Source organism: Rhinoraja longicauda, chromosome 4, assembly GCF_053455715.1.
Source record: "Rhinoraja longicauda isolate Sanriku21f chromosome 4, sRhiLon1.1, whole genome shotgun sequence".
In the NCBI taxonomy this organism is placed as follows: Eukaryota; Metazoa; Chordata; class Chondrichthyes; order Rajiformes; family Arhynchobatidae; genus Rhinoraja; species Rhinoraja longicauda.
Window position 1 is genome coordinate 22,388,473 of NC_135956.1, and position 21,304 is coordinate 22,409,776.

General features: G+C 41.9%; 1 protein-coding gene across 5 annotated transcripts in view; it reads right to left on the minus strand.

Annotated features, from left to right (window-relative positions):
• Positions 1 to 21,304, minus strand: part of ccdc178 (coiled-coil domain containing 178) — a 209,725-nt gene that overhangs the window by 186,012 nt on the left and 2,409 nt on the right. For 3 of the 5 annotated variants that reach the window (XM_078397335.1, XM_078397332.1, XM_078397333.1), the window contains exons 2-5: positions 18,216 to 18,296; positions 14,490 to 14,635; positions 3,255 to 3,313; positions 511 to 611 (exon numbers count right to left, since the gene is read on the minus strand). In XM_078397335.1, coding sequence (XP_078253461.1) covers positions 511 to 611; positions 3,255 to 3,313; positions 14,490 to 14,635; positions 18,216 to 18,273 — 364 coding nt within the window. In that variant the 5' untranslated portion in view covers positions 18,274 to 18,296. Of the gene's footprint in view, positions 1 to 510; positions 612 to 3,254; positions 3,314 to 14,489; positions 14,636 to 18,215; positions 18,297 to 19,409; positions 19,459 to 21,304 lie in introns of those variants that run through there. The other 2 variants (XM_078397334.1, XM_078397336.1) reach the window with 2 other exon arrangements.

A 21,304-nucleotide genomic window follows, 5' to 3' on the forward strand; every position in this document is an offset into this window, starting at 1 on the left:
CCATCTCTTAAACTGGGAGACAAGATTAGGCCGATGAGGTGGAAGTAAATAAAATGTAATGTTCATAAGTTATAGGATCAGAATTAGGCCATTTGGCCCATCACATCTACTCAGCCATTCAATCATGGCTGATCTATGCTTCTCTCCCAACCCCATTCTTTTGCCTTCTCCCCATAAACCCTTATGCAGCAGAATTGCCACATGGGAAGTAGATGAAAAATGTCAGGACTCTCACTACATTTTCTTCTAAATTGCAAATATACATGTCCAACAATTAATTAAAAGAAAACATTACTTCAGATGAGCCAGATCGAGATGAGATCAAAATATATATCAAGGAAACAGACAAATATACATGCTAAAGCACTAACTATTTGACTGGATATCCAAAATATAATTAAAAATAGAAAGACTTAATTTCTGTTTTTAATAGTCAAAAGATATTTTGCACCATAACATTTTACCTAATACAAAACACATTCCATTTAAGTTTTTAAGATAAAGCCATACCTGTTCCATCAAATCGAACCTTCTTAATGCAGAGTTCATGGTAAGTCGAGTCATCGTAAACAGATGTTTGACTAAGTGAATTTTCAGGCAATGTTACATTTCTACAGAAAACATAATTCGATCCAAATTGGTGATACTAAGTGAAGATTAGACTTAATTATACCAAAAAAACAAAAAATATATACTTTTACATAAAGATTTTAAAATACATAAATTCCTAAGAGATTAAATCATTTTAATTTTAAACAGAATTTTCCCAAAATGTAATTCCAAAGTTTAAATATAAGGAAGTTAAAACTGGAATGTTCTTGTTTGTAAACTTTTTTCCATATCACCCATTTTTTTCTCTAAACTCCAATCATGAAGCCACTGGCTGAAAACTATGGGTAAAGTAAAACATTACATTCTGATCAATGACTCATCATCGGAACTGGGAAAAATTAGTAATAAAATGATTCAAGTTTCAAAGGAAGTAGAGAGGGTAAAAATAGGCTAGACAAAGTCTGTAAAAAAGGTGATACCGACAAAGATTGAATGGTACAAGCAGTGATGTTTACAGCTGGAAAAGGATAATAAAGCTATATTTGGAGGAACGGGGAAATACCACAAGAGAGGAAATAAATATGTGTCGAAAATGTGGATACCAGATTGGAATGACATTGTGGAATTCATCGCTAAGTCCCGAAAGGTGTAATATGCTAAGTAACAAGGGAGGGTGTTGCTCCTTGACCTCAACCTGAACTTTGTTGGAACACAGTATACCAAAGGTAGAGAAGTCTGAATGGGAAGATTTTTTATTGTCACAACATCCACACTGTAGCAATTATTCTTCATGTTTCCAGTAAGACATTGTTGGAAATATCACAATGGTATTTAATTGTGACTTATTTCTCAATAAAGCTCATTTCTAACAATCAGATTTGGAAGTTGTTGGTTTCCTCGTCAGGCTAGGAGAATTAAGATAAGCTCCCATTCCTGAAACCCCAAGCAAGTTCAGCAAATTCAGTGATTTAAAATGGATTCCATGTATCCAGAACCAGGGGACAGTCTAAGAATAAAGGGGAGGCCATTTAAAACTGAGGTGAGAAGAAACGTTTTCACCAAGAGAGTTGTGAATTTGTGGAATTCTCTGCCACAGAAGACAGTGGAGGCCAATTCACTGGATGCATTTAAAAGAGAGTTAGATAGAGCTCTAGGGGCTAGTGGAATCAAGGGATATGGGGAGAAGGCAGGCACGGGTTACTGATTGTAGATGATCAGCCATGATCACAGTGAATGGCAGTGCTGGCTCGAAGGGCCAAATGGCCTCCTCCTGCACCTATTTTGTACGTTTCTATGTTTCTAGCAGCTTTACCAGCGAACCCTTAGAAACACTTCTAATAAACAAAAAATATTGAAAATTCCATTTCAGCTTTGATACAAGACATGCATTCCGCTCATTAATACAGCTTTGAATCGTGATATGGTTGTCCTTTTTTGCTGATATTTAATTTTAATTGTATATTTTATTATACATTTTAAAATACAGGCAGTACTTGGGTTATGTGAAGTTCTGTTACTGAGAACTGTTGGCAATTTCTTGGTAAGAAAGAAACATCCGTTTTCTACAGCTATCCATATCGTATCGCTCTACACACTTACTATAATTCGTAATTTCATTGAATAAACACCCGAACTACACCCATATTTGAACAAATGGAACAGGCAGCATCTTCTGGGATGCTGCCTGTCCCGCTGAGTTACTCCAGCTTTTTGAGTCTATCTTCGGTTTAAACCAGCATCTGCAGTTCCTTCCTACACATTTAAAGGAACTTATAATTTATAATTTATAGGAGCAGAGAGGTTCTGCTGCAGTTGTACAGGGCATTGGTGAGACCACACCGGGAGTATTGCATACAGTTTTGGTCTCCTAATCTGAGGAAAGACATTCTTGCCATAGAGGGAGTACAGAGAAGGTTCACCAGATTGATTCCTGGGATGGCAGGACTTTCATATGAAGAAAGACTGGATAGACTCGGCTTGTACTCGCTGGAATTTAGAAGATTGAGGGGGGATCTTCTAGAAACTTACAAAATTCTTAAGGGGTTGGACAGGCTAGATGCAGGAAGATTGTTCCCGATGTTGGGGAAGTCCAGAACAAGGGGTCACAGTTTAAGGATAAGGGGGAAGTCTTTTAGGACCGAGATGAGAAAGTTTTCTTTCACACAGAGAGTGGTGAATCTGTGGAATTCTCTGCCACAGAAGGTAGTTGAGGCCAGTTCATTGGCTATATTTAAGAGGGCGTTAGATGTGGCCCTTGTGGCTAAAGGGACCAGGGGGTATGGAGAGAAGGCAGGTACGGGATACTGAGTTGGATGATCAGCCATGATCATATTGAATGGCTCGAAGGGCCGAATGGCCTACTCCTGCACCTATTTTCTATGTTTCTATGTTTCTAAACAAATGGAATATATGCTGCATCCAGACATTACTCAATAGCATGAAAAAATATTATTATTATTACTAGCTTGGAAAATGCTTTAAAAATATATGAGAGAATTTGTGTTAAGCTAGATTTTCATAACGCGAGTCATTTGTACCCGGGGAGCCTTCCTTTTTTAGTAACAGGGACTTTTAAGATACAGAAGCTTAAAATACAAATCACAACTTGAAATTGGATACAATTTTGGTAAACATTATTATGCGAGGCATCTCAAATGTAAAGCAATTTGTTTCTAAAATAGTAATATATTATCAAACCTCACCTCGGCTTATTTAAAGATGGATCTCTTCTTTTGGATAATGAATGTACAGATTCTGTAAACTATCAGAAAATACTAAATTAAAATCATGCATCGGGCAACAACTAATCAATAAAAATAATATTGTTGCATTTATAAACAAACTGGCAATACAAATAATCAACATATGTGTCATTTTTAGATATCTAATTATTTCAGCGGGTATTCTGAATGTCTACAGAAAAAAGGCTTGGCTTGGAAGAATGAAAGTAATCTTTTTCATTTTCTACCCTGCAATTTCATCCAAAATAATTCAATAGAAACTATGAAAACACTTTCCTCAGCTGTTCTAGATTGTTGAAAGTGGTTCTTATCACTTAGGATCAGGAGATGCCAATATTCAATAATGCCAATATATATATGGTCTTGACCTGAACATTGTTTTTCTAACGTCTATCCCTGACCCCCAATGCAACTGTGGCATAATTATCCATCCCTTTAAGCGTTTAATATATTTAATGATTGTCTCCTCAGCTCACTGGGGAACATAGTCCAAAGATCCATGGACCCAAGAATTCTTCCTTTTTTCTGTCCTAAACAGACAATCCTGTATTCTGAAGCAAAGCCTGCTGTACTAGATTCCCTATCAGAGGGAAATGTTATTAGGGTCTACCATATCAAGGTCCCCCAAAATCATCACCTTTCATTCATTCCTCCTAAACTCCAGTGTGTCAAGGTCAACTACTCAAACTTTCCTTATAAGACAATTGTTTCATCTCACGAATCAACATAATCAACCTATTTGAATTACCTCCAAAGTAAGTATATTCCTCCTTAAATATGGAGACCAAAACTATTCTTTTTACTCCAGGTATGGTCTCACCAAACTCATACTTCAGTGCAGGAAAACTTCCATACTTTTGCACTTGATCATGAAAGAAAGGCCAATTTTCCACATGTTTCCCTAAAAACCACTGCAAGTGCATGCTAACTTTGGGTTTCAAGATTTATCTGTTAATCATTCTTAAGACTCCCTCCACTTCAATATCCTGCTTTACAATTTTTGCGTCACACGAGGACATTCAATCCTATGTATTTTGCCCACACATATCTCTTGGCAGATTGTGTCCTACTAATAACTTATGTTCTGAGCTGCAACCTTATTAAAAAAAAAAAATTCTATCACATCACCAAGATAATCTACAGTCAATATGTCAGAGAGGATTCTCTTGAACTTCTACAGGTGTATAGTAGTGCTTCTTAAATTGGTGAATGGTTCACCCAAGGGTGAATTAAATTATTTTGGGGGTGAATGAAACTAGAGGGGTGAATGAAGGGTGAATGACCGAGACATGAAAGTGGCAACGCCTGCGGATTGTGCAAAAAAAAATTACAATTACAGCAAATAAATTAAAATTAATACAGAAAAGAAAATTTAGTCCCTGGAGTTATAATAGTTAACAGTCCTGATGGCCTGTGGGAAGAAACTCCATCTCATCCTCTCCGTTTTTACAGCATGACAGCGGAGGCGTTTGCCTGACCGTAGCATCTGGAACAGTCCGGTGCTGGGGTGGCAGGGGTCCCTCATAATCTTGCTTGCTCGTGATCTACACCTCCTGATGTATAGATCCTGCAGGGGGGCGAGTGTAGTTCCCGTGGTGCGTTCTGCCGAACGCACTACTCTCTGCAGGGCCTTCCTGTCCTGGGCAGAGCTGTTCCCAAACCAGACTGTGATGTTGCCAGACAGGATGCTCTCTACAGCCCCAGAGTAGAAGCATTGAAGGATCCTCAGAGACACTGAATTTCCTCAGCTGTCTAAGGTGGTAAAGGCGCTGCCTTGCCTTACCCACCAGTGCGGCAATGTGTGTTGTCCATGTCAGATCCTCTTTGATGTGGACTCCCAGGTATTTAAAGCTGCTCACCCTATCCACAGTTGACCCATTTATTTCCAGTGGCGTGTACGTCCTTGGATGGTGAGCCCTTCCACAATCAGCTCCTTAGTTTTTTTGTGATTCAAGAGGAGGCTATTGTCCGGACACCAGAATGCCAGATCAGCCACCTCCTCCCGATAGGCCTTCTCATCGTTGTCGGAGATCCGGCCCACCACCACAGTGTCATCAGCAAACTTGATGATGGAGTTTGAGCTGAACCTGACCACACAGTCATGTGTGTACAGGGAGTACAGTAGGGAGCTAAGGACGCAACCCTGGGGGGATCCTGTGTTCAGGGTGAGGGGGCTAGATGTGTGTTCCCCCATCCTGACCACTTGGGGCCTGGCAGTGAGAAAGTCCAGGACCCAGGCACACAGGGGAGTCTTAAGCCCCAGTTCCAGCAGCTTCTCAGCAAGTTTGGTGGGGACTATGGTATTGAAAGCTGAACTAAAGTCAATGAACAGCATCCTCACATAGCCCTCCTTCTGGCTGTCCAGATGAGAGAGAGCGGTGTGCAGAACCTGGGAGACCGCATCATCCATGGATCTGTTCGGACAGTATGCAAACTGTAGTGGGTCCATGTTGCGAGGAAGGAGGGCACAGATGTGGTTCTTGATTAGTCTCTCGAAGCATTTCATGACTACCGAGGTGAGGGCCACCGGTCGGTAGTCATTCAAACAAGCTTGAGAGGCATTCTTTGGCACCGGTACAATAATGGATCTTTTGAAGCATGCAGGGACCACGGGCTTGGCCAAGGAGAGGTTAAATATTGTGGTGAGCACCGGAGCAAGCTGAGTAGCACAAGACTTTAGTACTCGCCCAGCTATACCATCTGGGCCTCCAGCTTTCCTCGTGTTCACACGCGTCAGAGCCCTCCTCACGTCGTGCTCGGACATCGAGAATGTGTACACATCCCCAGCGGTGGATCCCGCTCCAGCCTCGCTAGCCAGCGCATTGTCGGTGTTGTTTTTAGACAGCGAGCTCGGGGTGATGTTACCCGTCTCGAACCATGCGTAAAAAGAGTTCAGGTCATCAGCTAAGGAGGTGTCGGCACTTCCGGTTGAGGGGGGGCTGCACCGGTAGTTAGTTATAGTCCGTAGCCCCTGCCAAAGGCGCCTGGTGTCCTGCTGCTCCATCTGCGACTTCATCCTGTCCCTGTACCTCCTTTTTACGTCCTTCACCACCCTTCGCAGTCAGTAGGACTCTACTTTATAGTCGTCCATATTGCCAGGTGCCAGGCTGGAGTTGTAAGCAGCGGTGCGAGCATTCAAAGCAGCGCGAATAGGCCTGTCCACCCAGGGTTTTTGATTAGGAAAGATACTAACCCTTACCGTGGGGACGATGTTATCAGTTATTGTTGCAATGAAGTCCGTAACAGCTTCCGCAAACTCACTGACGTCTCTGGAACTTGCTTGGAACATATTCCAATCGACATCGCTCAGTGCATCTTGCAGCATTGCCTCTGAATGGTCAGTCCACCGCTTTACGTCCCTCGTCCCTGTCGTTTCCCGTACTATCCGTTGTTTATACTCCGGCAGCAGGAAAATGGCAGCGTGGTCAGATTTTCCAAAAGGAGGGAGAGAAACGGCCTTGTAGCCCTTCTTGAACGAGTTTAGCAGTGGTCCAAAGTTCTTTCCCCCCTGGTGACACACGTGATGTGTTGGTGGAAGTTGGGCATGACCTTTTTGAGATTTGCCCTATTAAAATCTCCAGCCACCACCATAGCCGCATCAGGGTTTTTATTATTGGTGTCGACACAACACATCGTGTAGAGCCGATAGTGCCATGTCGGTATCCGCATGCGGTGGAATATAGACGGCTGAACTCCCGGGGAAGGTAGAATGGTCGGCATGAGATAGTTAGATGTTCCAGGTCCGGCGAGCAGGAACAAGAAAGCGTCTTAATATTTCCAGGATTGCACCAGTTATTATTGGTCATGAAGCAAACTCCTCCGCCCTTGGATTTCCCGGATTCTTCCGTTCTGTCCGCCCGGAAAACAGTGAAGGACTCGGTTGGGCAGACCACCTGATCTGGCACCAGCGGGGTCAGCCATGTCTCGGTCAGACAAAGGATGTTGCAGTTCCTTATGTCCCGCTGGAATCTGATCCTCGCCACAAGGTCATCCAGCTTGTTCTCCAGGGACTGGACGTTCGCCAGAAGTATACTGGGCAGAGACGGATGTAAGGCCTGGGCTCTCAGCCTATTCCGAAACCCCCCCCCCCCCCCCGCTTTCCTCAATGTTTTCTCCGACTTTTCTGACTTTTCCTCGAAGCCGCGCTCCCACTGCTGCTGCCGCGGTGCGCTCCTTTAATGATCTCTATCGGCCACATTGAATCGGTGAGTATAGTGTTTAATAGTCCTTCGGTTGCGCTAAAGTTTAATTTTACGAGCGTTTCCTGGTCATACATTTTTTCATGCTAGTGCTAGTGTGTTAGCACTTAGAAATAATTTAAAATTAAACATATTTTTTAATTTCTGTAATATAACCAAATTTACTGTAATATAACCTTTTAGGGAAGACCAGACGAGCTAGTGGGATCATAAATTTATAAATGGCAACACTGAAGGATCGCCGTAGGCAACTGTTGACTAACTTTACTTCATGTTGACAATTTAGCTACTTTTCTGCTAGAACTGGAATTCTATATAAATTTTCTGTACTTCAATCTATCAGGACTTATTTGCATCAAGCAACATGAATTCCAGCTATATTAAGGAGATTTGAGCCCCGTTTTTTGGCTATCTAGAGTTAGATTGGGCAATTTTCTTGCAGTGATATTCTGCATTTTCTATTCCAGCGACTTCGGTATTTTGTGAGTTTGATTTGCAGATTAAGATACTATGTCTTTGTTGAAGTATCTAAAGAAACCAGCTCTAGAGGAAGCGCAGTAGTTCATTTCTGAAAGAAAGTGAAACGAACAGGATTCAAGAGGAGGTATGTTCAGGAGACAAGTCACTTGTGAAGGGTGACAAGGAAACTGAGGATAACAAACTTAAAAATGCAGTTACGTATGTTACAGATGATGACTCTGTTAATGATAGGGGCAAGGAAAAACTTAATCTCAAGAGAAAATACCAAGACCAAAGAAAGTGGAACAAAGAATATATCAAGTATGGCTTTTTCCTTCCCCAAGATGAACTAACAAGCCCTACTCCCTCAACTCAGTGCATGTTTTGCAGTGTAAAATATAGCAACCACCTACCTGGCTCCTTCAAAATTACAGACTCATGTTAGAACAAAGCATAGAAATCATCAAAACAAGTCCATACAGTTTTTCAAAAACACTCGTATTTGTGGAAGCAGCAGAATATCTTCCAGTCAATGGTAAAGAATGTCACTGCAACTAAAAAACCTCTTCTTCTTGCCTCTCTTCAAATAGCACATGTGCTCATGAAAGAAAAAAAGCTATACACAGAGGCTGAGAAAGTTGTCAAACCTTGTTTGAAAATCATTGCCAATCTACTACATGGTGGAAAGCAAGCAGTGGATAAAGTAGTGCAAATTCCTTCATCTAATGACACAATGAAATTTCGATTTACCATGATTGCTGACGATCTGAAGCATCAGCTGATGGCGAAAATGTTGGAAGCACCATTTTTCGCTCTGCAGTTTGATGAAACTATGGACATTAAAAACGATGCACAACTCATTGTGTATTGTCGTTGGAAAAAATTGTTGAGCATCATCTCTTATGCTTGCCAGTCGGAGAGCAAACTACAGGTGAATTTATTTTCTCCAAGCTTGACGAATTCATGGAAAATGAACATTTATCTTGGAGCAAACATGTTGCTGTGACTACAGACGGTGCTGCAACCATGATGGGGAAACATAAAGGAGCCACTGCTCGCATTTTAAAAAAATCCCATAATTGCACCTTTTTACATTGTTGTTCACATTGGGAAGCACTGGCTGCCAAGAAACTGAACACTTGTTGCAATGACCAGGAAAATAAACTGAAAGAACTGTTGCAAGATGTGGTGAAAAAATGTCAATGCTATTCGCCCACAAGCAAACAAATGTCAGCTGTTTTCAAAGCTATGCAAGGATATGTCTGCAGATCACATGATTCTCCTCCTGCATTCTAAGGTTCGATGTTTGTCACGTGGAAGTGTTCTTGAAAGAGTACTGTCCCTGAAGAATGAACTGCCTGTATTTTTTACTGAGCAAGGTGACGTGAAAGCAATGCATTTCAATAATAATTTTTGGCTGGCCAAATTGTGTTACATTCTATTTTTGAACATTTGAATCAGCTCAACTTGTCATTTCAAGGTAAAGGAGGTGACATCTTCGATGTCCTTAGGAAAATAGATGCCATGAAAATGAAGATCACCATGTGGCATATTAATATTCGTAAAGGCAATTTCTCCAATTTTTCACATTTGGAAAGCTTCCTCAAAGAGTGTGAGTGGGAAGAAAAGCAACCTGATTTGTAGGAAACACTGAAGGACATAATTTCTGACCATCTGCAGTTGCAGCCTAAAAATTTTGAAACATATTTTCCTCAGAAGCATCTGCAGGACTTGGAAAATCAGATGTGGATAGTTAATCCTTTTATCACCAGCCACATCAAGCGAGCAAATTTTGGGGAAATGGCAGAAGTGTTGATGGAGCTTCATTATGACTTCACTCAAAAATCACCTTTTGAGATGTACTCCTACTAGGATTGGGTTACTTGCTTTCCATGAATACAAATCAATTGCCTTGAAGGCCCTTCAACCACTAGTAATGATGACAACTTTCCTGTCTGAACAAGGATTTTTGACCTTGGTAGAATTGAAATCCAAAAAACGCAATTCACTCCAGTATGTTGATTCAGTAATGCAGGTTGCTTTGGAGAAGGAAATTGAACCTCTGTTTGAGAAGCTTGTCACAGGAATACAGAAATATCCTAGTCATTGATGATAAGTGTAGAAGCATACTGCTTGTCATTTCTTTGTGGTACACAAACACAATAAGAAAACATTGTTTCTAAGAATCTAATTCTAAGTTCTAAGATAGTTGTTTACTAACTATACATTATGTAAACTAGAAAAATTCGAATAATTTTTCTGTTCTTAATTTTTTTGTTACTCCTAGTTGGGTGGATGGGAGGGCACCAGATATTCAGAACTGAGCAACAGATAATGTTGTGATGTTTTGAGCATGCATGTAACATATACATGTCAGTACACATGCACAACTTTTTAAATATATCTGGATTTGGAAGAGCCAGCTTCTGGAGAGTATACCAAATATGGCAAGTTGATATTTGGTGGTATTGTGAGCTTTCGTCGGGGAGAGTTATAGAACGTTATATTAGTTGGATACTAATATATTAAATCACATACGGCATGGTTTTTTTTAGCTAGTTTTCCAAGAAAAGATTACTATTCCAAGTAGACAAAGCCCAAAAGGGTAGGATGGGGCTGAAGCCCAGTGTTTAGACAATGGAATGTTTTTCCAACTCCAGTGGTAATTAAACTTTTTTTTCACTCCTAGTTTTCTTTACATATTTTTAGGATGTTCAAAAAGTTGAATAAAATAAACACATTAGAAGTGAGTTGGTTTATGTTTTTTGCTCATGTGACAAAATAAATTATATATAAAATTGTACACAAGGGAGAATAAGATGAAAATTACAAAAAAAACGTAAGAAAATTTAGTCGAGGGTGAATGAAATTTTGGGATAAAGACTCAAGGGTGAATGACATTGAAATAGTTTAAGAAGTGTAAGATTTGAGAAGTTTTCCCTCATTTGGAAAGCAACACCAAACCAAAGAGCTGCAGTTTGGACATTTTAAACGAGAGATTGGGGCTGATAGCGGAGAAAGGCTGTGGTCAGATTAACAAAGGATGTCACAATCCGTGGGTCCTAAAATGGCCGCAGGACCTTGTGACCAGCCACAAAAAGTAAAAACCTTACAACCCAGTCTCTAGGTTTCTGCAAAGCCACGGCCAGAACAAAGGATGGGTATTGGCCATGCAGAAACCTACGAAACCAGGTCGGAGTCCAGACACTGGGGCGCTGACATCAGCATACTCACAATGCCCCAAGCCGACCTAAACAGTTCATCTCGGTGAGGGGGCACAATAGCCCATAGAAAACTACCTGGTAGGTGATGGGAAACCAGTTAACACCCATCACCTCACAACGAAATACCAATTAACACCGTCTGGCCATCCCCGGTATCCCCGAACATAAGCGCAGATCAGAAGAAAACTCATACATATCTTTTTGAACAAAGAGATTCCAAGATCTGGCGGGAGATAGGACGGGTCAGAAATAGTATAACTGGCCACTACTTTTGGGTGAAAAAGTTAAGTCAACTCAAGTCAAGAAGAGAGTCAGAAGGAAGTCAAACGAATGCAGGAGGAAGAAACGACAGGCAAGAAGAACGGATGCAAGAGAGAGGAACAGGCACGCAACTCGAGAAGAAATACTGCAAAACGAACAGCCAGTAACCCCAGTAATAGCCCCATGGTGAGCATGTACTCCAAATCCTGCATATCCTGGACATAGTTTAGTGTAGAGGGGAGGGTGGTTGTTAATAAACGTTGGGTGTGTATTGAAATATGTGTTGGTCAATGTTGCGATGCGTCGTACGTTCCCCATCTTACAGTCGTGTATATGTCTTGTAGAACTGTGTGTTTAAGAATTCATAAGTAAAAAGTATTCGTGTATATGTCTTGTGGAACTGTGTGTGTTTAAGAATTCAGCGAAAAGGGTATTCGGGTATATGTCTTGTGAACTGTGCGTTTTGTGATTAATAAGTCAAAGGTATTCATGTGATTCAATGTGTGTTTTAATAGGTATGTCATATAGCAATGTATAAATATTCATGGACAATAGTCCCAAGCGCTGAATAAAAGCCTTTTCATTTAAACCCTGGTTTTCAAATCTGGTCTGGTTGAATTTTTCTGCACTATAAGAGCTCCTGCATCTAAGTCCAGTGTCTAGAACCGTAAGGGGTGAGTGGGTCGAACCACTCACGGGGAACCAGTGTGCGCGGCCTGGTCAAGGGATCAGAGCAAGGCACGGGGACCTTAGGTCGGGCGAAAGCTCGGCGCAGAAACCCCTTACAGAAGCACTGCAGTAGAGAGCATATTGACTGGTTGCATCATGGCTTGGTTCGGCAACTTGAATGCCCAGGAATGAAGAGACTGCAAAAAATTGTGAACACTGCCCAGTCCATCATGGGTTCTGAACTCCCGACCATCAATGGGATGTGCCAGAGTCACTGCCTCAAAAAAGGAAGCCAGTATCATCAGAGACCTACATCATCCTGGCCACACAATCATTTCACCACTGCCATCGGGAAAAAGGTACAGGAGGCTGAAAACTGTAACGTCCAGGTTCAGGAACAGCTTCTTTCATATAGCCATTAGGCTATTAAACACGACAACCTCCAAATAAGCTCTGAACTACATAGACTATTGTTGTTATTGCACTATTATTGTTTGTTTTTTACATGTACATATGTGTGCGTGTATATATATATATATATTTGTGTAAATATAATATATTACTAGAACAAGTGTGCCCGTTCAAAGCGGGCCCGTTGGGCCCGTCCCCACACCCCCCATTTTCTCCTCCCCCAGCCCCACTCTTACTCTCCCCACACTCTCCCCTTGGGCGGAGTCCCACTCCCCGGGCCCCATTCTCAGTCCCCCCCCATTTTCTCTCCCCCAGACATACTCTTAGCATCATTTTGGGAGAGAGGAGAGAAGCAAGGGGAGAGAGGAGAGGTGCCACGCTGAAAGCCTTCAATAAATCAGTAGGAGGGGGTTTGTGCGAGTTTTTTAACGTCACACGCTGAAGGCAATTGAAGAAACGGCTTTCAGTGAAAGGTCCGGGGGGGGGGGGGGTGCAGGAGATCGCATCATTCAAAGGCCCGGGGGAGGGGGGGATAGCGGGGAGATGTTCTCCCGGGTGTGGGAGAGAGGAGAGAAGCAAGGGGAGAGAGGAGAGGTGAGCCGGTGATCGCGGGCTGGCGCCGCTAACGGCGTCCATTGTTTTGGTGCGAGTGAGGAGATGCCGCGCATGCGTGCTGAGTACAGAGTGAGGAGATTCTGCGCATGCGTACTGAGCACTGCCGCACCGCAGCGCCCCCCTTCTGTCAAAACTTCGATAAATGAGGGGGGGCAGCGCTTTTAAACCTCTGTAACTTAAAAAACATGCGACCGAATTAAACAAAAACATAATTTTCCAGCAGCAAACCGCATGGTGATTAAGGCGGTACAAAAACCGTGTCGCTACATTTCACCGTTTTGCCGCAATTGCCGTATTCAGCCGACATCAGTGAAATATATATACATACAAGATCTGAGTTTTAGTAGTATACTAGACAAAGTGGGCCCGTTGGGCCCATTCCCCACTCCCCCATTCTCTCGTCCCCCATCCCCACTCTTACTCTCCCCACACTCTCCCCTTTGGCCCGTCCATTGTATCCGGGAGGGGGTGAGGGAGTGAAGGGGGGAGGGAGGGAGAGTGAGGTTTGGGGGAGGGAGGTGTGGAGTGATCGAGGGGGAGGGAGTGGTGGAGGGAGGGATGTGTTGAGGATGGAGGGTGGAGGGAGGGGGGGAGGGTGATGAGAGATGGGGTGGTATTTGTGGAGGGAGGGAGGGGGGGGGAGAGAGGGGGGAGGGAGGGATGGGGGAGAGGGGAGGGATATGGACCTCCCCTTTTCCCAGTACCCCTCTTTCCCCCACCACCAATCCCCCTCCGCACTACCCCTGTTGTCCCATTCCCCATTCTCAGCCCCCCCCCCCCCCATTTTCTCTCCCCCAGACACACTCTTTGCATCAGTTAAAGGCCCGGGGGGGGGGGGGGTGAAAAGTCCGGTGGGGGGGGGGGCTTCGGGAGATCGCCTCATTCAAAGGCCCGGGGGGGGGGGGGGCAGCACTTTTAAGCCTCTGTAACTTAATGAGGGGGGGCCTCTGTAACTTAATGAGGGGGGGCAGCACTTTTAAACCTCTGTAACTTAAAAAATATGCGTCCGAATTAAATAAAAATATCATTTTCCAGCAGCGAACCGCGTGCTGATTAAGGCGGCACAAAAATCGTGGCGCTACGGTTCACCGTTTTGCCGGAATTGCCGTATTCAGCCGACATCAGTGGAATATATATATATACATACAAGATCTGAGTTTTAATAGTATATAGATAGATAGATATATATATGTGCATATGTGACACACTGAACTTTTTTTTCTCGTTTATTACATTGTTTATAGCGTACTATGTTTACATATTCTGTTGTGCTGCTGCAAGTAAGAATTTCATTGTTCTATCTGGGACATATGACAATAAAACACTCTTGACTCTTATCTATTTTTTCCATGTCATACCTTTCGGAACCAAATTTCAGTCTTATCTTCCAATTCATGGATGTGGCGAATCACTTTACAAACAAATGGTAGTGAGGTTTTGATCCAATCACAGTTATGACATTTAGAAGGCCGGAGTTGCCATGAAAGTTCACTATCTGCTTGATCTGGGGGAGAAACAAAATCAGTCAATTATCATTTTGTTCTCTCAATTCTCTCCAAATTAATGAGCATTATCTGCTGTGAGGACCTAAACTTTAACTCTGTCAGTTACCTTTTTGCCTATTGTCTCTCATTTTTCAAATCAGGTATTAGCAGAAACAGAAGAATTATAATAGTAGTAAATTATGAAAAGGGTGGATACCTCTTCTGTAAAAAGTAGGGCTCGTAGTGGCCATTCAGGCATTTAAAATTTATTAATAGAGTTTAAGCTGGGCATGTGTGATGCGTTGTATCTTGGAAAGTTGAATTAAAGGGGAAAATGGGAAGACCTTCAACAGCATTGATGTTACAGAAGGATCTTAGGGCCCAAGTACATAGCTCACTGAAAGTGGCAACACAAGTAGATAGAGTGGCAAAGAAGAAGTGTGGTATGCTTACATTCACCCTTGAGGCATTGGGTACAAGTATCAGGAAATAACGTTGTAATTTATAAAACTTTTCAAAAAGGTGAGGAAGAGGTTTGCCTGAATGCTGCCTGGAGTAGGGAGCATTAGTGATAAGGAGAGGTTCGATAAACTTGGGATTGTTTGCTCTAGAACGACAGAGGCTGAGTGGAGACCTGATAGAAGTATAGAAAATAATGAGATACATAGATAGGATAAACTGTTAGAATCTTTTTCCAGAGTGGAAATGTCAAAGACGAGAGGGCAAGGCTTTAAGGTGAGAGAGGTAAAGTTTAAAGGACATGCGGGGCATTTTGTTTTTAAACTCAGAATGTGTTGCCAGGGATGGTTTTAGAGTGAATGCCCAAAGATGAAGAAATGGTGATGATATACTTCACTGCCCCGAAGTAATTATTTCCCATTATCAGCCAAATGGAACATTATAGTTTTCACTCCCATTGAAATCAACAATTAAAGATATTAATTTAAACATCATTATAGTATTGGCATTTAGATCTACACAAAGTTATTTCAAATTGACTGCTCGTTTGTTATTCAGTCTTTGATCAGCAGATATTTCCAACAAGTAAATGCTGGACAAACTGATCCATTGTCTTTGGTCCCTGGCACAAATATTCTTTTCAGACTAATGTTTCCCCCTTTTACTGGCCAAATGCTGTGATGCAATCACAAGGTCAGAAATGCTCTAACACTCATAAATAATTATCCCTATTTAAATAGAGTGACCAAGGAGAACATCCCGACAGTTATCCAAGATAACATTACTGAAGGATTGTCCGGTGATATTACATGGGTGGAGCTGATAAATAAAATGGGGATATCACCTTGTTCATATTGTATTATAAACTCCCAAATAGTCAATGGGAATTAGAAGAACTAATATTCCGGCAGATTACCAACAGTTGCAAGAATAATAGCATTGCCACGGAAGGCAATTTCAACTTTCCCAATAAAGATTGAGACTGCCATAGTGCCAAGGGCAGAGATGGAGTGGAATTTGTCAAATGTGTTTAGGAAAGTTTCCTAATGTAATACATAGAAGCCCTTCAAAGAAGCGTGCAATGCTCAAACTACTCCTGGGGAATTTGGCTAGGCAAATGATTGAAGTCTCATTGGGCGAGCCTTTTGGGACCAGCGATCATAGTTCTAATAGTTTTTAAATAGCTGTAAATAAGGACATGCCTGGACCATAAGTTAAAGTTCTCAATGGGCTAAGACCACCGTTGATGGTATTAGGCTTTAACTTGCAAAAGATTGGAATTGGTTGTTTGCGGGCAAAGGGATGTCTAGAAAATGGGATGCTTTTAAAAGTGTGATACTGAGAGTTCAAAAAGCAGATATCATTTTGTTTATATTGTATTACTAGACCAAGTGGACCCATTGGGCCCAAACCTCTCCTACATTGGTGCAGTACCCTCTCCCCCCCCCCCCCCCTCCTCCTTCCCCCCCTCCCCGCCCTCCCCCTTCCCCCTCCTCCCCCTCCCCTCCCTCCCAATCTCCTTCATCCCCTCCCTCCCCCTCCCTCCCTCCCCCTCCCTCCCTCCCTGCCCCCTCCACCTTCCCTCCCCCCCTCCCACCCCTCTTACGGTCAGTGAGGGAAAGTTTAAGAAAATGTGCAAGGCACATTTTTTTTTGTTACACAGAGTAGTAGGTGCCTGGAATGCATTGCCAGAGGAGGTGTAGAAAGGAATTGCAGGCGCTGGTATATACCGAAGACAGACACAAGTGCTGGAGTAACTCAGCGGGTCAGGCATCGTGCTGCCTGACTCACTGAGTTCATCCAGCACTTTGTGTCTATCTACCAGAGGAGGTGGTAGACTCAGATACAATTACTGCATTTTAGAGGCATTTAGACAGGCACACTAAATTGGCAACATATAGAAGGATATTGTCCGAATGTAGATAAGTGGAATGATGGGCAAGAAGGTTGGCATGGAGGCCGTGTGCCAAAGTGCCTGTTTTTGTGCTGTGAAACTGCATGTCTCTGTGAAATGGTAATTCTTCTGGTGAGGGTACTCCCACAATGATGTTGTGTTGGAAGTGCCAGTACTTAAACCCAGCATAATTAAAGGAATGATGAGATATATCCAAGTTGGGATTGTGTACAACATAGAGAGTTACCTCTAGGTAGCCAGTACAGGTATGGAACTATGGTACACATCGGAGCTATACCTCAAAAGACCACAAGATAGGTCAGGAATTTGGCCATTTTCCTGCTCTGTCCCTTAATTCTCAAGGTGGAACAGGGAATGAATAGTTTCAATTTAGGATGGGTAGCCTGGATGGTACCATGCTGCTTTAGGATTGCTGGAAAAGCACTCATTGACACAAATGGAGAATATACCATCACATTTCTGTCTTATGCGTAAACTACAGTGGAAATGCTTTGAGTTATCAGGCGTCATACTTGCAGGATAACCAGATTTTGACCCATTGTCAGTATTCATGTGAAAGATGACTTTCTGGACAAGACTAATTCCCTCCCCAACTCAGAGAATGATGGGGAACTCAGCAGTGATAATAATATCACTAAATTCCAGGGTAGATAATAAGTCAGGATTTTAGTGGACTTTGGGCTTTATGTACAAATGTTATTGGCATTAAGCAGCTCATGCATTAATATTGTTTAGGTCTGCCTGCATGTAGTAATAGACTGCTTCATTTGAACAGGTGTGAACATAATTGATCAGCAAACATCTGCAATATGATCTTATGATGGAAGGGATTTAGAGGGAAACATAGATCAGCCATGATTGAATCGTGGAGTAGACGAAGGGCCAAATGGCCTCATCCTGACACTTATGAACTTATGAAGGGAGTCACTGATAAAGCAGGTAATGATAATTGAGCAGAGGACACTGCCCTGAGGAGCCCCTGGAGTTCTCCTGCAGCAGTGATAATTGGCCTCCAACCATCACAATCATATTTCTTTATATAAGGCTGAACTCCAATTATTGGAGTATTTTGCTCTTGACACGCATTTACTTCACTTTAACCAGGCTTTTTTGAAGTCAAATGCTGTTGTGACAAGTCAGTCAGTCACTCTCACCTCAATTATATAAATGTTATAAAAATGCAAGTTATGTTTGTCACTTTTAAAGCACAAGATGAAGGTACCTACCTTCATGTTGATCAAGTTCTGAATTGACAGATGGACTTAAAAATTGCATCTTTGCCATTTTGTTCAAAGGTGATTTGGTTCCTATATAAAAACACCATATTTTCTCATAAAAATCATAAAAGTAAAGATTTGATCTGTACATTAATATTTGAAAGATTATAGAATGATGACAACAGATGGATGCGATAAATCCTATTGTAGCTATATCAATTCTTTTGTAAAGCTTTCCAATAAATCACACTCTCCCACTCTTCACCATAGAACTGTGAACCCTTTAAAGTATTTATCCAATTCTCTCTGATATTTCTATTGAATCTACTTCCAACTATCTTTCAGTCCAAGTATTCTAGAATACATCGATTCATTGCAAAAATAAGTGTTTATATATTATCTGATTATTAGCCACTTGAAATCGTTCACCCTTTTATCTCTAACAAAAACATTTATGATTTTGAGCAACATTATCAAACATCCAAAATTTCTCCCATCTAATGTTATTTAAAGAAGCACCCATGAACTTATCAAAAGGCAGACCAGGCTCAAGAGCATATTTGTCCTTCAGTTTCACTTTCTTATAATCTTCTTGTTGCTGAAGTGTGTGCACATTGAAACTCAAACAAAATCTACACTATATAACAGGAAAGTAATCAACTTCAGTGGATTTTAAAAAGGCAAACTTTACACTAAAGAACCACAATAAAATTATTGATATACAGATGACAAGTCATTAAAACCAAGTAGAAAGAAAAAGTAGGGGCAGCACAGAACATACAACTCAGAAGGGTCGATGCCAAATTGGAGAGAAATTTGCCCTTAAAAAAGTGCATCAACTTTTAGCTCATAAACATGTATTGATTTTTTGTAAGAATACACTACAAAAACTGTGCAGTGTTCAGGTCTCTCTACTTTAAATAGGATATGGAATATTTGAAGGTGGTGTTAAAAAAAACATACATAATGATGATACAATTTCTGAGAGCGAATATGAAAACATTTGCAATGCTCAGGTTTCCCTCCGTTAAAAAGGATATTAAATATTTTGAGAAATATCTTTATCAGGAAAATTTGAACAAGCTTTTTCTCTAGAGAGAGAAAAAACAACAGGTGGCTTTATAATAGGATTTAAAATACTTCTGTCATTTAGAGATACTACCAGGCAAATTAAGTAAATGATTCATGATGTGCTCAAACTACCTTGAAAATAAATGTGTCATCTCCACTGACCCTGGCTTATCCCCACTGACTCTGACTTTCTGGTCGGTGAATCCACAAGAGTCTTTTACCTTGAGTAGGCAAATCAAGAACAGAGGTATGATTTAATAGGAACCTGAGGGGCAACATTTTCACACAGGTGATGGTGAGTATATGGAATGAGCTGCCAGAGGAGGTAGTTAAGGCAAGTACTATAACAACATTTAAAGGACATTTTGACAGGTACACGGATAGGAAACATGTCGAGGGATATGGGCCAAACGAGGCATATGGAACTAGTGCAGATGGGGCATCTTGGTCAGCATGGGTAAGTTTGTGTGCTGTATGACTCTATGATTCAAAGTGGTGAGAGAGCATTCAGGATGGTACACAGAACGTTGGATCCATGCATCATAAACGCGCAGAGGTTCTGGGTAAATGGTAGAAGAAGCAAACAAGCTATCCATCAACCTGCCCTGTCAAGTGTCCCATCTGTTGAAGACTCTGGAGTTTCCAGAGAGACTTCACCAGTCACCTACAAAACTGGAGTAGAAGAAAATCCACTTACAAGTCCTCAATGCCAAAGAACTGCCTTAGAGAAAGGGACAAATTGCTAAAGGTAGACAAAGATAACTTATTTCCACTTGTGATTAAAAAAAAATAAGTTACTAATAATTCTATAGGCAAGCAAAGAGAAACCACTTTATTCCAATAACTTTAACATTTGTTTTAGCCTAAAATAAATAGTATAAAGGTTTTTAAAGGATTAGAAAAAGGAATAAACAGAAAGATGCTGAACAGATTAAATGTAGGATAGATGGTTTCATGCAGCACAAATAGAGGCATCGTTCTGAAGGGACCATAGGAATGTCATTGCAATGCATAATCTTTGCAATAATTGCTGTTCTATCAAAGGTACTAGCAAGGAATTTAGCCCTAAACAAAACTGCCTAATGACTAATCAGGATATTTCAAGAAGGTCCCGTCACCTATCCATGCTCTCCAGAGATGCTGCTTGACTCAAAATGGTGGAGTAACTCAGCGGGTCAGGCAGTAAATCTGGAAAAAAACAATAGATGATGTTTTGGGTCGAAACTCCTCTTCAGACGCTACCTGACTGGCTGAGTTACACCAGCATTTTGTGTCTATCTTCGGTGTAAACCATCATCAGTACTTGCTACCAACACATTTAGTTTTATTGTCACGGGTACCGAGGTACAGTGAAAAGCTTTTGTTGTGTACTAGCCAGTCAGAGGAAAAATACATAATTACTATCGAGCCATTCATAGTGTACAGATACATGATAAAAGAATGTGTAGGGAGTAACTGCAGATGCTAGTTTACCGCAGACTAAAGGTACTGGGGTAAATCAGCAGGACCAGGGCCGTTTTTACAGCATTATGGGCCCCCGGGCAAAGCAGTGTACTGGGGCCCCCACCGTTACTCTTCCCCACCCCCTTTTCCCTACCAGCCCCCCCCTGTCGTGCCGGCGAAAAGCACTTACCGAAAAGTACTTAGCGATGGACTTAGGGTGCTACATTGTTGCAAAAAGCACTTACAGATCGCTGAGAAGCACTGAAAATGTTGCGAAAAAAGCACTTATTGAACCTACATTTTTAAAGTAGTATTTATTTATTGCAAGTCACTTAACATACACAGATCAGCATGAGGCCCCCGGGCAAGTGCCCATCAGGCCCATGTGTTAAGACGGCCCTGAGCAGGACATCTAAAGAAGGGTCTCGACCCGAAACCAGGGCCCGATTAACATTGTAGCAAAAGCAGCATTTGCTACGAGCCCCGTTCTTTCGAGGCCCAGGCGCTAAATACTTGAAATCGGCATCCCACTGACGGGCGCTGTGTTGCATGCGCCGCTCCCCAACCGGCAGGGTTTGAATGTG